Here is a 13535-nt window from a genome sequence, read left to right as displayed (position 1 = left end):
TCCATTGTTGGGTTCAACTAATTTTTCGAGCTTTTAATCTTAATTTCAGGTAATTTCCGTTTCATTCTATGCTTTTACCACAGTTTTGGTTTTGAATTTTGTTTTATTTTTAAATTTTTTGTTTTTTCTGACTATGCCTATTTTCTTACAATGTTGCTGTGTTTTTCGTTTGATTTTGTGTTCCATCTATCTTCGTTTTAGGATTAAACTTGATATTTTAGTTTGCATGCTCTGTTAGTTCGACTTTTAGGGTAGAATTTTTTATTTTTTAATTTTTGTTACAATTTGGAAAAATTGGCCTCTGCTTTGTGTTCATGGCCTTTAGTTTTGGTTAACCTTTGAGTTTTGTTACAGTTTATTTTTTGTGTTTTCCTTCAGTTGTCTTCAATTTTGTTAAAGCTTTGGTTGTTTGGTTTATTGTAGAAAATGCGCTAAAAAGTAGCTGCTTCTAAAAGCAAAATGAAGATTGCTGGAAAAGGCGTTAAGTTAGATTGTGCGAAAAGATTGAGGGAGTTGCCCTCAAGCCTTGATTCTGAATCTAATGTAGATGTCCCGGCGCCACATTGTGATGATTTTGAGTCTCCTGCTCCTCCTAAAAATTCGCAACAAGAGAGCAGTCGGATGACTCGTTCTCAAACGAGAAATACTCCCACTCCAGTTAAATCATCGAGTGACTTGCCCTCACCACCTTCTTCTGAAGCGAAAACGCATGTCCAGGATCCCGATGATGATGATTTTGAGTCTCCTCCTCCTCCAAAAAAGTTACAATAAGGGAGCACTCGAGTGACTCGGTCGCAAACAAGTAATACTCCTACTCCTATTAACATTGTTAGAATACGGTGTAAGAAATGTGGGAGACCTCAAAAATTAAAAGAAAAGCTGGAAGTTGATTTGGTTAACGAAGATGATGTAGGCCGCAATGTTAAACCGAAAAGGAGAAAGATCAAGGATGATGGTGATAGTGGCCTTGATTCCTTATCGAAAGAACAAAGGTTTGCTATTCGCTCCAAATTGAATGAGAGAAAAGCTCAGTTGAAGGTACTCCCTGTGTTGCTAGTAATTTATACATGCTTATACAATTTTATACAAAGTTATACAACTATTTATACATCTTTATACAAGTTCTGCTATACTTATTTATATATTTTTATAAAATGTTTTAGTATAGTTTTTGTTCCTGATCTATTTCTTGTTATTTTTTCTTATGCAACGTTAGGGACTTCTATATACAACCAGTTGATTATTTCCACAACAGGATTAGCTCCCACACCGAGATTGAGATTGTGAGCATTTTGAAGTAATATTTGACTGACACACAGCTTCAGCTGTTCCGTGCTAGTTGTTTTGGGTACTTCTTGGACCTCCCTCAATTTAAAATTCAAAATCAACTTATTCATTGTATATTATTGAGGGAAGTCGTCCCAGGACGTGAAAGGGAGTTGTGGGTGCAAATTAATGGTTGTTTGTTGCGTTTTGGCATTGGCGAGTTTGCAAGTTATAACTTGTTTGAAGTGTGAAGACGACGACGCCACTTTCTATGACAAACCAGATGTTAATAGGTTGCTAAAAGAGTATTTTTCAAGAGATGGAAAAAAGGCTATAACTAGGGGGCAGCTTCTTGATCGCTTCAAGAAAAAGGACTGGAAGTCGGACGAAGATGCATTCAAGATGGCCTTGATGGTGTTTGTCCATCATTTCATATTCTCAGATGCCAATAATCATGGTATCAACAAAGATGATTTGATATCATTGAAAGTGGTCAATATCAGACGTATGCTTGGGGAAAAAAGTCATTTGAAGATATTTTAAGGACAATGAGGGACAGACAGTGTGACTATTTGACAATGTATAGGCTTGGAGGTTTGCCACTTGCATTACAAGTATGGTTTTTTGAGTGTTGCTCTATTGTTGACAAGCATCTAGCTGTTCGCGTTGGAACAAATGTGCCACGCATTCTTAATTGGAAAGTGACTGAAACTCCAACATATGCGGATTTGACTGGCGGGGTGATCATGTGTAGTATCGACAAGGTAAATATTTTGTACCATAATACTTCTTCATATATGATTTCAGTTTTTCTGTATGTATATTTATGAATATGTTACAATTTCCTTTTTCTACCATTGTAATCCAGTTTTTTTTTCTTGTAGTTGAACTATAGGAACATTTCCCCTACTCGTGAAGAGCTGTCAACTCTGAACATCGACACGCTTTTTGAAGTTAATGCCGATGATGTTGCATCAGGGGATGTGCCTGTGGTGCCTGCCTTTCACACTGATGATTCTGTCGCTGCATCTCCACCTTGTCCTCAGAATATGGAGCAACAGTCTAAACGACCTTATCCTCAGAATACGGAGCAGCAGTCTAAACGACCTTTTCCTCAGAATATGGATCGACAGCCTAACCCGAGTTATGATCCTTTGGTGCGCATTGATCTGTTGAATGCTGAAGTTGAGAAGTTGAGGAGTGCTGTTGGAAAGGTACTGGACCTTTAACTTTTCTGTAGTTTATCAGTACTTTTTGTATATACATGGTTTTTTGGTTATAAACATGGTTTTGTTGATTTGCTTTTGATTTTTGTTGTTGTTGTTGTTGTAATTGACTGATACAGTGACAACACTCAACAATCGTGTAGTTTCTTCCTTTGAAAAAGTGTTCAGTTTTCTGAATGTGAAGGAAACCAAGCAAACGAGGGAGGATTTTACTAATTCTAAGGTAATTGTTTACTGATAAAACCAAATCACTCAATAGTTATGCCTTCTCTGAATCATCACTCAACAGTTATGCCTTATCTTTCTATTGTTTGTTATTATATTCATCAGCGCGTGTCTGATGACAATACATCTGGTCTTGACGAATATGATGGCTATCAATATGATGTTGTTCCTGACTTTGTCAATCAAGTGAATCAAGATGACGTGCTAGCTGACGAGGGAGTTACTGATGGTGTTGATCATGGTATTTGTTCTGCATTTTATCTTCTTTTTTTGTCTGATTTTTCTTTTCTTCATTTTAAAGTTTTTTTTATTATTTGTTTTCTCTGTCTAAGGGGCAGCAGGTGATGTCAAGGGTGACACATTTTGGGATGACATTGGCGATGAAGATTTAGCTGCGCTACAAATGTCCCAAGTTGTGCTTCACAAACAATCCATCATAGACGTAGAAGATGATTTCATTTCTCCTGAAAAGTCAGTTTGACAGAAAATACCAGGAAAATATGCCAAATCTTCATATTTGCAGTTTTTGATTCGGGGGCATCAGGATCGGCGCCCAAGCTCATTTTTGATATCAAGCATCCTTTCACGATCGAAATTGATGATTTTGATCCATTGTCGCCATTGGCTAAAGAGTTTTGCACGTTTGTTGATAATGGGATGCATACGAGGCGAAGGTATCTTCACTTTCTTTAATCTTTCATGTTCTGATTTTATACTTGTCAATGAATGTAGTTCTGATTACTTTTTATTTTTTGTGATTTGAAGTGCCAAAAATATATATCCCGATGAAGTAAATAAGCTTGCGGAAGCTTTTACTTTTGGCTCGTGTAATGTGACCAAGAAGGATTGGTTTCACTCACTTGCATAGTGTGGTCGACCTTTCATTGACACGGTATTTAATAAATTTATGTTCTAATGCCTTTTTTTATTTGTTGCATATCTTTATTACTTGAGACCCCCATAGTGTATACATAGCCTTGTATAATCACAGTATAAGATTGTATAACATTGTATAAGATTGTATAACCTTGTATAAATATGTATACCTCTGTATAATAGTGTATAAATTTCTATATTTAAAATATCTGGTAGTGATGGTTGTTCTATTTTATTTCTTGTTTCAGCACTTGGATGTCCTCTTTTATTATTTGAGGGAGAGGGAAAAATATGGGCCGAGTGTTGCCATGTGGTTTACTACAACCGACTTTGCCTTTGGTAACAAAATCAACTCCCTGTATAAAGTTTTCAAAGTGAATCAAGATCCTTAAGTGATTCCTGAAGGGCATGAGATATAAGAGTACATTAGAGGATATTATTGTGATGCAAATGTCCCGTGGCACATTGTTGACCACGTCTTATTCCCTATCTATGTGAAGCGCGGAAGAGCAAAATTGGGCCATTGGGTTTTGCGAGTGTTTACCTTCATAGATAGGTGCATCCACATCTATGATTCTAATCGTGGAGCTATTAATGATAGACTTGTTTTGGATGCTGCATTACCTTATGCAATTCTAATACCTTACTTCTTGAAGAGTTCTGATTTTTATGTCGAGAAGAAGGGCATTGATTGGAACAATGGTGCATATACCGATAAATCCCATTCTAATGCTTCGCAGATTAATCTGGTTAATAATGTTCCCCAACAGATCAAATGGTAGGTTAATCTCAATTGTTTTACTATTTTACTATTAGTTTACCTATTTGAATCTGATTTTTTTCTTTTTAATTACAGTGACTGTGGTGCTTTTGTTGCTGGCTTTTGCTGAGTATTTCATCCTTGGTAAGGAAATTCGAAAAGATAATTTTGACATTGAGACACTTCACACCAGGTGGGGATCTCTGTTGTGGGATTATGGAAGGAAAAAATAACAGTCCGGTGCAATTAGTGGTGATGAAATCACAGGGAGACTTTTCAAGAAGAGGAAGAGGCGACCGAAAAGTAGTTCTGTTTTTTTTTCATTTTACTGTAGTTTTTCTATGTATCAGGAGTTGTTGCCTAGTTTTGTCTAAGTACTATTCTGCTACTTGTGAGATAGCATTAAAGGATTTTATAGATGTTTTTATTTTTGTGTAATTTGCGGTAGTCATTACACATTGTGGCTGTAAATGAATTACATTTTAATGAATATATCAGTTGCTTTTGTCCTTTAACAAAGTATGTATTTTCATTATGGTTGCAGTTTTGTTGTTGTAGCAGGATTTATACATATTTATACAAACTTATACTCTTATTTATACATCTGTATACATATAATACCAGCAGTTCTGTTTTGTATTTGTACAATGTATCAATATATTTAGCACCATTAAAAACAGCAACACACTATTATTGGATAATCAAAACATGTATAATGAAACATATTTAACACAATTGCAATATATAGCGTAAGTTGTAAATCTTTATTGACATTTGTAATTCAATTACTTGTGAGACTTAACTACTCAACATTTGTAACTGTATTCTTTGTGAAACTTAACTACTCAACATGACAACAAATGTAATAGGAAGTGCTATGTTTTCAACTATCTATTTTGGTCGATTCATACATGTTTTTCTATTGTGACCACCTTGTCCACACACAGAACATGAAAATGCCCTCTTAGACTCTTTTTCTGAAGCAGGTTTGAGTCTTTCCTTTCTTGGCCTTCCTGCATTCCTTCTCCCTTTAGGTGGTAGGACCACATCTTCCATCACCTCTGTTGGGATTACCCATAGACTCTCATCTGGCATCGGATTCACTGGAAATTCATAAGTTCTAAGGAGTTTATCCTTCTTGTAGTAAAAAGAGCAATACTGGCCAGGTTTTAGCTGCTGGTTCTTCAAAACCGCCCAAGCATACGGACATGGAAGTTCATCCATTTGAAATTTTCCACAACTGCATGTTCCCTCTTCAAGGCACACTATGTTTCGCCTTACCCCTTCAAACACAGTATATAACTTCTCCGTAGCAGGCCTCACCTGCAAAAAAAAAAATTTTTAAAAAGCGAAAGACATTATACATTATATACAGAGATATACATCCTTATACAAGCAGTAAAATGCAAGTCAGCAGTGCCAAGCATCATTTTATTTGATTCAATTTACCGTCATTTGCTCCGATGCAAATCAGATTTTCCCAAAGGAGTTTGTCGTACTTTTCGCCAAGCCTCTGTAGATGTCTCCATTGCACTTTTTCTATTTTTGTTGTTCCCCTGTTGTAGCAAATTTGTCATGTACTTCAGCAATCGCATTACTGGTAACTCTCTAGCATCCTTGTTTGCTGCATTAATTGACTCTGCTATATTGGAAGTCATTACCATCGACCTTTTAACTTTGGAATATGCCCTAGACCACCTTCCGTATCCAATTTCGAACAAGTAAGGCTGCACTCTCGGATCAATTTTGCACATCTCTGTCATATGGCACTCAAACTTCTCTATCGTGTAAGCTCTAGCCAAAGCAAAGAAGATATCCTTCAATTGTTTGTGATGTTTCTTGAATGTGCGCTTTACATTCTGTCACAAGTGAAACATGCAAATACAATGTGGTACTTCTGGGTACACAGCTTTTGTGGCATTGAAGATGCTTTCATTTCTATCTGAAACTATACACATCCCTTCCCTAACTCCAAAAGTACCCTTTATCGGACAAAGAACCACTCCCAAGATTTGTTATTCTCTGAATCTACAATTGCATATGCAAGTGGAAGGATTTTTCCTGTTTATACAAAATAGATATTAGGATTCAGACAATTATACAAATATTATACACAGTTATACACAATTATACAATTTTATACCAACTGCAAATTTTATAAAAACAGTAGCTGTGAAATCCTATACACTTTTATACATGAAACTACAACATTATACAAACTGCAGAAACAAGGTAATGCAGTCAACTCACCAGCTCCATCCTGTGTGCAAGCAGTCAATATGGTACCCTTATATGCTGCTTTAAGGAAACTTCCATCAACAACCATTATCGGTCTGCAATGCTCCCAGCCCTTGATAGATGCATATAGCGAAACATATGCATAAAGAAAGCATCCATCTTCTAATTTGTGCAACTTTGTAACCGTTCCTGGATTTGTTTGCTCTAACATATAAAAATATTTCGGCAACTCCTTATATGAATCACTAGGACTCCCTCTTATCATTGCCATTGCTATCTCTTTAGCTCTCCATGCTTCCATGTAGCTCACCTCAATTCTGTGTTGCTTTTGTTTGTCCTCTATTATATCATTTGCGGTGTAAACTTTTTTTTGATTAACATACTTGTCCTTGACTATACTAGCAATTACACCCGAAGTAGCTTGACGTTGTGTTAAGTATCTTTCACCATAGCCGCATGTGTGATTATTATTGTAACTTCTCACTTTGAATATGTTTGCCTTGAAAACGGCAGAAGTTTGAAACTCCAAGCACAATTTTCATCCATACACATAAGGTGATACCTAGGATTAAAGATCATTTAACTTCTAAATACACTTGTATACAAAAACATAACTACATATATACTAATTTTAATACCTAGATACAAATATATACTACTTTATACATATATATAACAGAATATACAATTATTTACATACCTTGTTGCGCTTGATCTCTTCACCTTGAATTGGAACCTTTCACGTACAACCAAGTTCTTCATCACACTGACAACTGTCTCTTTATCCTTATAAACTTGATCTTCCTCAACAAATTCGTTCAATATATCATCTATTATACCCGTATTTTCACTAAATTTCGTGTTTTCAATAAATTTGATATCAATAATCTCAGTGCTATCAATTATTGATACATCTCTAGAATCTGAACTTGTACCAACCAAACAGCTGGAACTTGTAGCAACTACACAACTAGAACTTGTAGGAACCAAACGATTTTCATATATCTCTTTCACTGTCACAAATAAAGGATATTCAGTGAAATTCAAGTTTTTCTTCTTTAATTCGATATACACCTTCACACCTGTATCGTTGTAAATCAGGATCGGTGGCAAACCAACATTTGGGAGAAAATTAATCTCTATTGTGTTTAACTCACTATCGATCCTAATCTGTTCCAAAATAGCTGCAACTAAATTGTTGTAGGTGAATGTCGACTCGATTATTACACAATTGCTGACGAAATTGATAAACTTGTTTTCTTCCCATTCACCACTATGAAGAACGTAAACTGGAAAAATCTCCATCGAACAAAAAATGAAAATCAAAATTGAAGCAAAAACTAAAATTGCGCTGATTTGCAGCAAACAAATTTTACTTTTCGTGTTTGATTTGTTGTTAATTCGAGATGAAGAAGAAATTCTAGGGTTTTTGGAGCTGCATTCATGGGAAGATCTCGTTTTTGAAGTATTTGGGGAAGAAGATTGGAAAGAATCTGAGAAAATGCAGAAAATCCCGCTTTTTACTCCCAAAAAAATGGAATTAACGCTCCTTTTTCAGATATGGGCCTATAATTTTTGCGCTACTCAATTGTAAATTAAAATATGGGCTATAAAGCTGAAAAGGAGGCAGCCCAATTATTTTAATATGAATTTTTCCCATTTAAATTTTAAATTGTGACAAGTTAAGCTATCGAAGACTAGACACATTTATTTCTACTAATTGTTTATTCCTTTCTGCAACAAAATAACACTAGGTCCAAGAGGACTACCGTGTGGCGTACGTGTGACATAATATATAGTCAAAATTTTGCCCCTAGACCAAGCTCAGTTACTCCTTTAAGATGAGAGATTATAAAAAGAGAAGACCTGAACAAAATCAAAAGAGAAGTTCCTGACAATTCAAAAAAATAAAAAAAATTAAACAAAGATTTGTTAAAACATCTGGGGAAAAAAAAGAAGAAATACTAAAAAGCTAGTGAAACCGAGTAAGAGTATGAGTCTTTGACTAGATATAAGTCATGTGCTTTGACAGGTCTTGCGGGAATTTAATTTGGACAAAAAGAAAAGAAAAAACGTGCTATTGCAGGAGTCGGAGGGCATCAAAATTCAGCTGATGGATAGGAGAGTATTTTAGTGAAGGGGAGTCTTGGTGTAACTGGTAAAGTTGATACAATGTAACCAGGAGATTACGGGTTCAAGGTGTGAAAATAGTCTCTTGCAGAAATGTAGGATAAGATTGCGTACAATAAACCTTTGTGGTCCAGCTTTTCCACGGACGCCGTACAAAGCGGAAGCTTAGTACACCGAGTTGCCTTTTTTTTTTTCTTTTTATATATATACTTGTTTTTAGTATATGCATGCAGGAGTTAACTCAGAAACACGGTATTGTATTAAATAAGTGGTTGGATCTCTCACTGATATCGCGTAAACCCCTAATATACATCATTACTCCCTTCGGTCCAAAATAAGTGATTTTTTCAGGTTTCAAAAATGAATTAATTATTTTTTTCCTACATTGTCCTTGGAGTAAATAGTGTTGGAATATGTGTTAGGAGTGTTTATGTAAGATAGTAAAAGTTAATATAATCAATTTTATTGCTAATTAATACTAAAATGTGGACTAGTTAATCTGTGTGAAAAAATCCAAAAAATTACTTATTTTGGACCGGAGGGTATTACTTTTTAATAAATGAAGTTAAAGCGGAGATATGGTTTACCCCTCGTCCCCACCTAACACAACCCAACCCGACCCGGCCCTCCGTACAAGTGAAAGGTACTTCTCTCGTTTGTGCTTATATATATGTGTGCACTTCTTGTAAAGTTCCTCACAAAAATTTAAGGAGTATTTCATCTTCCATCTACTACTTACTATTGATATCATTAATTAACTGAGTACTTAGAGTGTGAAAGAGAGGAACTATAGAATGGGAAAAGAGATAATGAAAGCAGAAACTGCTGAGGAGACAACCTTCAACTGGTCATCAGATGAGGAAATTACAAGGATGCCTTTGTTAGCATTGAATCATGTTTCGTTTGTTTGCAAATCTGTTCCCACAAGTGTCCAATTCTATGAGCAAGTTCTTGGCTTTGTTCTAATCCAGAGACCCTCTTCCTTTGATTTTGATGGAGCTTGGTAAATACACCCATTCTCTGTTTAATTTCTTTTTTTTTTTTCTTTACTTGCATTTCTCCTAACATTTGAAAACTTATGACAACTTGGGTTGATTTTTCAGGTTATTCAGCCATGGAATTGGAATACATTTGCTAGGAAAAGAAGATGCACCATCAAAGAAGGGAAAGATAAACCCAAAAGACAATCACATTTCATTTCAATGCTCGGATATGAACCTCATTATTGAGAGATTGGAAGAGTTAAGATTGAGTATGTAACAGCAACTGTGAAAGAAGGTGGAATCATGGTGGATCAACTCTTCTTTCATGATCCAGATGGAAACATGATTGAGATTTGCAATTGCCAAAATATACCAATTCTTCCACTTTCCTCTTGTCCTCTCAAGAAGTTCAACAAATATCCAACTTTCAACCAAACCATGCCTAATTCTTTTTACGGTATGCATGTCTCTTCTTATTGTTTCAGTATTTTACCCCTGATCTCTTAAAAAAAGACTTTCTTTAACTAATATACACCACTAGTGTAAAATAATTTGTATACATATGCGCTACTAGGTTATTCAAAAGATAATTACAGATAACGGTGTATATAAACTAAATTAGTCACTTAAAAATTAATTAGTACGAAAAGTAACATGGTAGTACAACATATTAAAATTCACTAAAAAGAAAGTATGTTTTAAAATGAGGACAAGCTTTTTTACCAAACAACCTACTTACTTAAGTTTGATTGATTCAACGGCACTGGAAGGAGAAGAATTAGACGTCCGTTAACTTTTTGTTTTATAGTAACATTAGTCTAATTTTTGTGTGTTTGAAAATGCAGGCAATGGAACCAGTAAGATGAATTGCTTAGGGGAAATGGAATATCTGATGATGGAGAACTTAGCCATGAATATGATAGACATTTCATTTTGAATATTTATGCATATCTTGCACGGGACGATTCTTTATGTTCTTATCTAATTCAATGAAATAAATACACATATTTCACCTTGTAAGATAATAGAGGCTCCTTGTACTATTGATAGTTACTTCATAGATTAATCAAACCAGTTTGTAAGAGGATATGAAGGTTCGAATCTCTCTCTCTCTCGCAAACTCTATATATACATACAATTTTAATAACATAATATTTAATATTGGAATAATAATGACAATCAAAACTGAGAATGAAAATAAGAAAAAATTTATATAGCTATCCCAACTAAATTGTGATGCATGGAAAGTGACTATTAATTAAAAATGTGGCATTTATACCATTTAGTGAAATTCAATAATATGTGAATAATTCAATAAGGCATTTTGGGGCTTTTATTAATGTAAGATTTCTTCTTTACCGAGTTAGTTAAATAGCTTTCATTATTTTCAGGAATTAAATTTTTTATTAATTAATTTTATAACTAAAATACATTATATATATATATATATATATATAGCTCCTTCTTTTTCCGTAATTTACACGGTTAAGTATATCATTACTAGAAAGGATAGTTGCCTAATTCACAAAATTAGTAAAACCCTATATCAAAATTATTCAAAGTTCCAAGTCAAAAATAAATTGGTCTTATGATCTCGAGACTTCAATAATTTGATTACGCTAATTTTTCGGACGGCAGTCCCCGAGTATATGGTAAGTTGTTTGAACTTCAGCTGTGATCGGCCCTTAAGTCTGTTTCCACAATAGACCAAAAGTATGAAATTGTAAAGTAAAAATTTCTCTAAGGCATGAAATATTCGGCAAGGAAAAATACTTTTCTCAATAGATTATACATGCGTACATGTTTGCCTTTATGGCTCAAGTAATCTACATGGGCACGGTTCATTTAACCATTTGGCCCTTACAAAATTTAACCTATCGAGACCCAATTGACACGAAGTATCTTCCTTGAATTTCTCTAAGTTAGCAGAACAATGGTTGCCTCATTAAAAACCTCGCCGAAAAAAACCATTTGGGACAAAAACCGGTATAAGGGAAAAAGAGTGCAACGCGTGCTTTCAGACCTAAGGACTTTGTGATGAAGAATCCTTCGATGTCTCCAATTGAAAGCCTTCAATTGTTTAGTATAAAATATAAATGAAAATGGAGAAGGTCGTACCTTAACAGAAATATCGTTTGAGGAGTGATACGTTCCAATTGTTTGGTAATTGCTCGCATTCCATCGTGCCAAGTTTGTAGGATCCTTTTCCGACGATATCGAGGACCTGATACAGTCCCTCCCAGTTCTGGCCAAGTTTTCCTTCGTTTGGGTCTCGATTATTGAGGGTGACCTTTCTCAGAACTAAGTCCCTGATTTAAAAGTGTCGAAGATTGGCTCTTCGATTGTAATACCTTTCGATCCGCTATTTTTGTGCGGCCATTCGAGCGAGGGAGGCTTCCCGTCTTTTATCTAGCAATCCGAGGCTCGTATTCATAGCCTCGTGATTTGACTCTTCCGTTGTATACCGAAACCTGAAGCTAGGTTCCCCGACTTTGATCTGGATTAGAGCTTCGGCACCACAGACTAAAGAGAACGGTGTTGCCTCTGTACTGGACTTCGACGTTGTTCATTACGCCCAAAGGACCTTAGGCAATATTTCTCTCCATTTTCCTTTAGCGTTGTCGTTCAATCTTTTCTTTAGATTTTGTATGATGGTCTTGTTTGTCGATTCGGCCTGTCCGTTCCCACTAGTATGATACGGCGTCGACATGATCCTTTTTATTTTGTAGTCTTCGAGAAACTTTGTCGCTTTGCTGCCGATGAATTGTTTTTCATTGTCGCATACGATCTCGGCATGCATCCCAAATCGGAATATAATATGGTCCCAGATGAAGTCTATGACTTCTTTTTCTCTGACTTTCTCGAAGGCCTGTGCTTCAACCCACATAGAAAAATAATCAGTCATAAAAAAATGAATTTAGCTTTACCTAGGGCCGATGGTAGAGGGCCGACGATATCCGTTCCCCATTTCATAAACGGCCATGGTGATAGGACTGAGTGGAGTTGATCTCCGGGTTGGTGAATCATCAGCGCATACCTCTGGCATTTGTCGCACTTTCGAACGAATTCTTTTGTATCTTTTTACATATTGGCCCAATAGTGCACTGCTCTGATGACTATGTGAACCAATGCCTCGGCACCGGAATGATTTCGGCAAGTGCCCTCGTGAATTTCTCGTAGAACTTAGTTGGCGTCTCCTGGTCCCAAATATTTCGCCAATGGTCCATCGGATATTCTCCTATACAGTGTTCCATCCTCGGCCAATGTGAACCGTGCGGACTTCGTGCTTAGAGTCCTCGATACCTTAGGATCCGATGCAAGCTTCCCGTTCTTTAGGTATTCGATGTACTTATTCCTCAAATCCCAGGTTAGACTTGTGGAGTTTATTTCGGCGTGTCATTCTTCGATTACTGACCTCGAAAGTTGTACGACAGTCCCCGAGCTAAGTTCATCGTCTTCGATTGATGACCCTAAATTTACAAGGGCATCGGCCTCGCTATTTTGTTCTCAAGGTACGTGCTATAGGGTCCATTCTTTAAATCGATGCAGAGACACATCTAGTTTATCCAAGTACCTCTGTATTCGATCTTCTCGAACCTCGAAAGTTCTGTTGACTTGATTTACCACAAGTTGGGAGTCACACTTGGCCTCGATGACCTCTGCTCCCAAGCTTTTAGCTAGCTCTAGACCTGCAATCATGGCCTCATACTCGGCCTCATTATTAGTTAATTTTTAAGTTTTGGTAGACTGTCTAATTGTACTACCTGTGGGTGGCTTCAAAATGATGCCTAGCCCGGACCCCTTCACGTTCGAAGCGCCGTCCGTGAAGAG

At 36.1% G+C, this 13535-nt stretch overlaps 1 protein-coding gene and 1 pseudogene across 1 annotated transcript; one reads left to right on the top strand and one right to left on the bottom strand.

Moving 5' to 3' along the window:
* On the bottom strand, positions 5245-6107 carry LOC109216219. Its single transcript, XM_019380354.1, has 2 exons — positions 5853-6107; positions 5245-5676 (listed from the first exon to the last, which is right to left on the bottom strand). The coding sequence occupies exons 1-2, from the start codon at positions 6105-6107 to the stop codon at positions 5245-5247; spliced, it is 687 nt and encodes a 228-aa protein (XP_019235899.1).
* Positions 9412-10807, top strand: LOC109243829 (annotated as a pseudogene).

The sequence above is a fragment of the Nicotiana attenuata genome, chromosome 2 (genome assembly GCF_001879085.1).
Source record: "Nicotiana attenuata strain UT chromosome 2, NIATTr2, whole genome shotgun sequence".
In the NCBI taxonomy this organism is placed as follows: domain Eukaryota; kingdom Viridiplantae; phylum Streptophyta; class Magnoliopsida; order Solanales; family Solanaceae; genus Nicotiana; species Nicotiana attenuata.
This window is presented reverse-complemented; position numbering and strand designations above follow the sequence as displayed.

Excerpts from the sequence above, each read along its gene's own strand:
- LOC109216219 (XM_019380354.1), bottom strand. The coding sequence starts at position 6,107 with ATGTGCAAAATTGATCCGAGAGTGCAGCCTTACTTGTTCGAAATTGGA. Across the intron at positions 5,677-5,852 it reads CTACAGAGGCTTGGCGAAAA|GTGAGGCCTGCTACGGAGAA; the intron begins GTACGACAAACT and ends TTTTTTTTGCAG.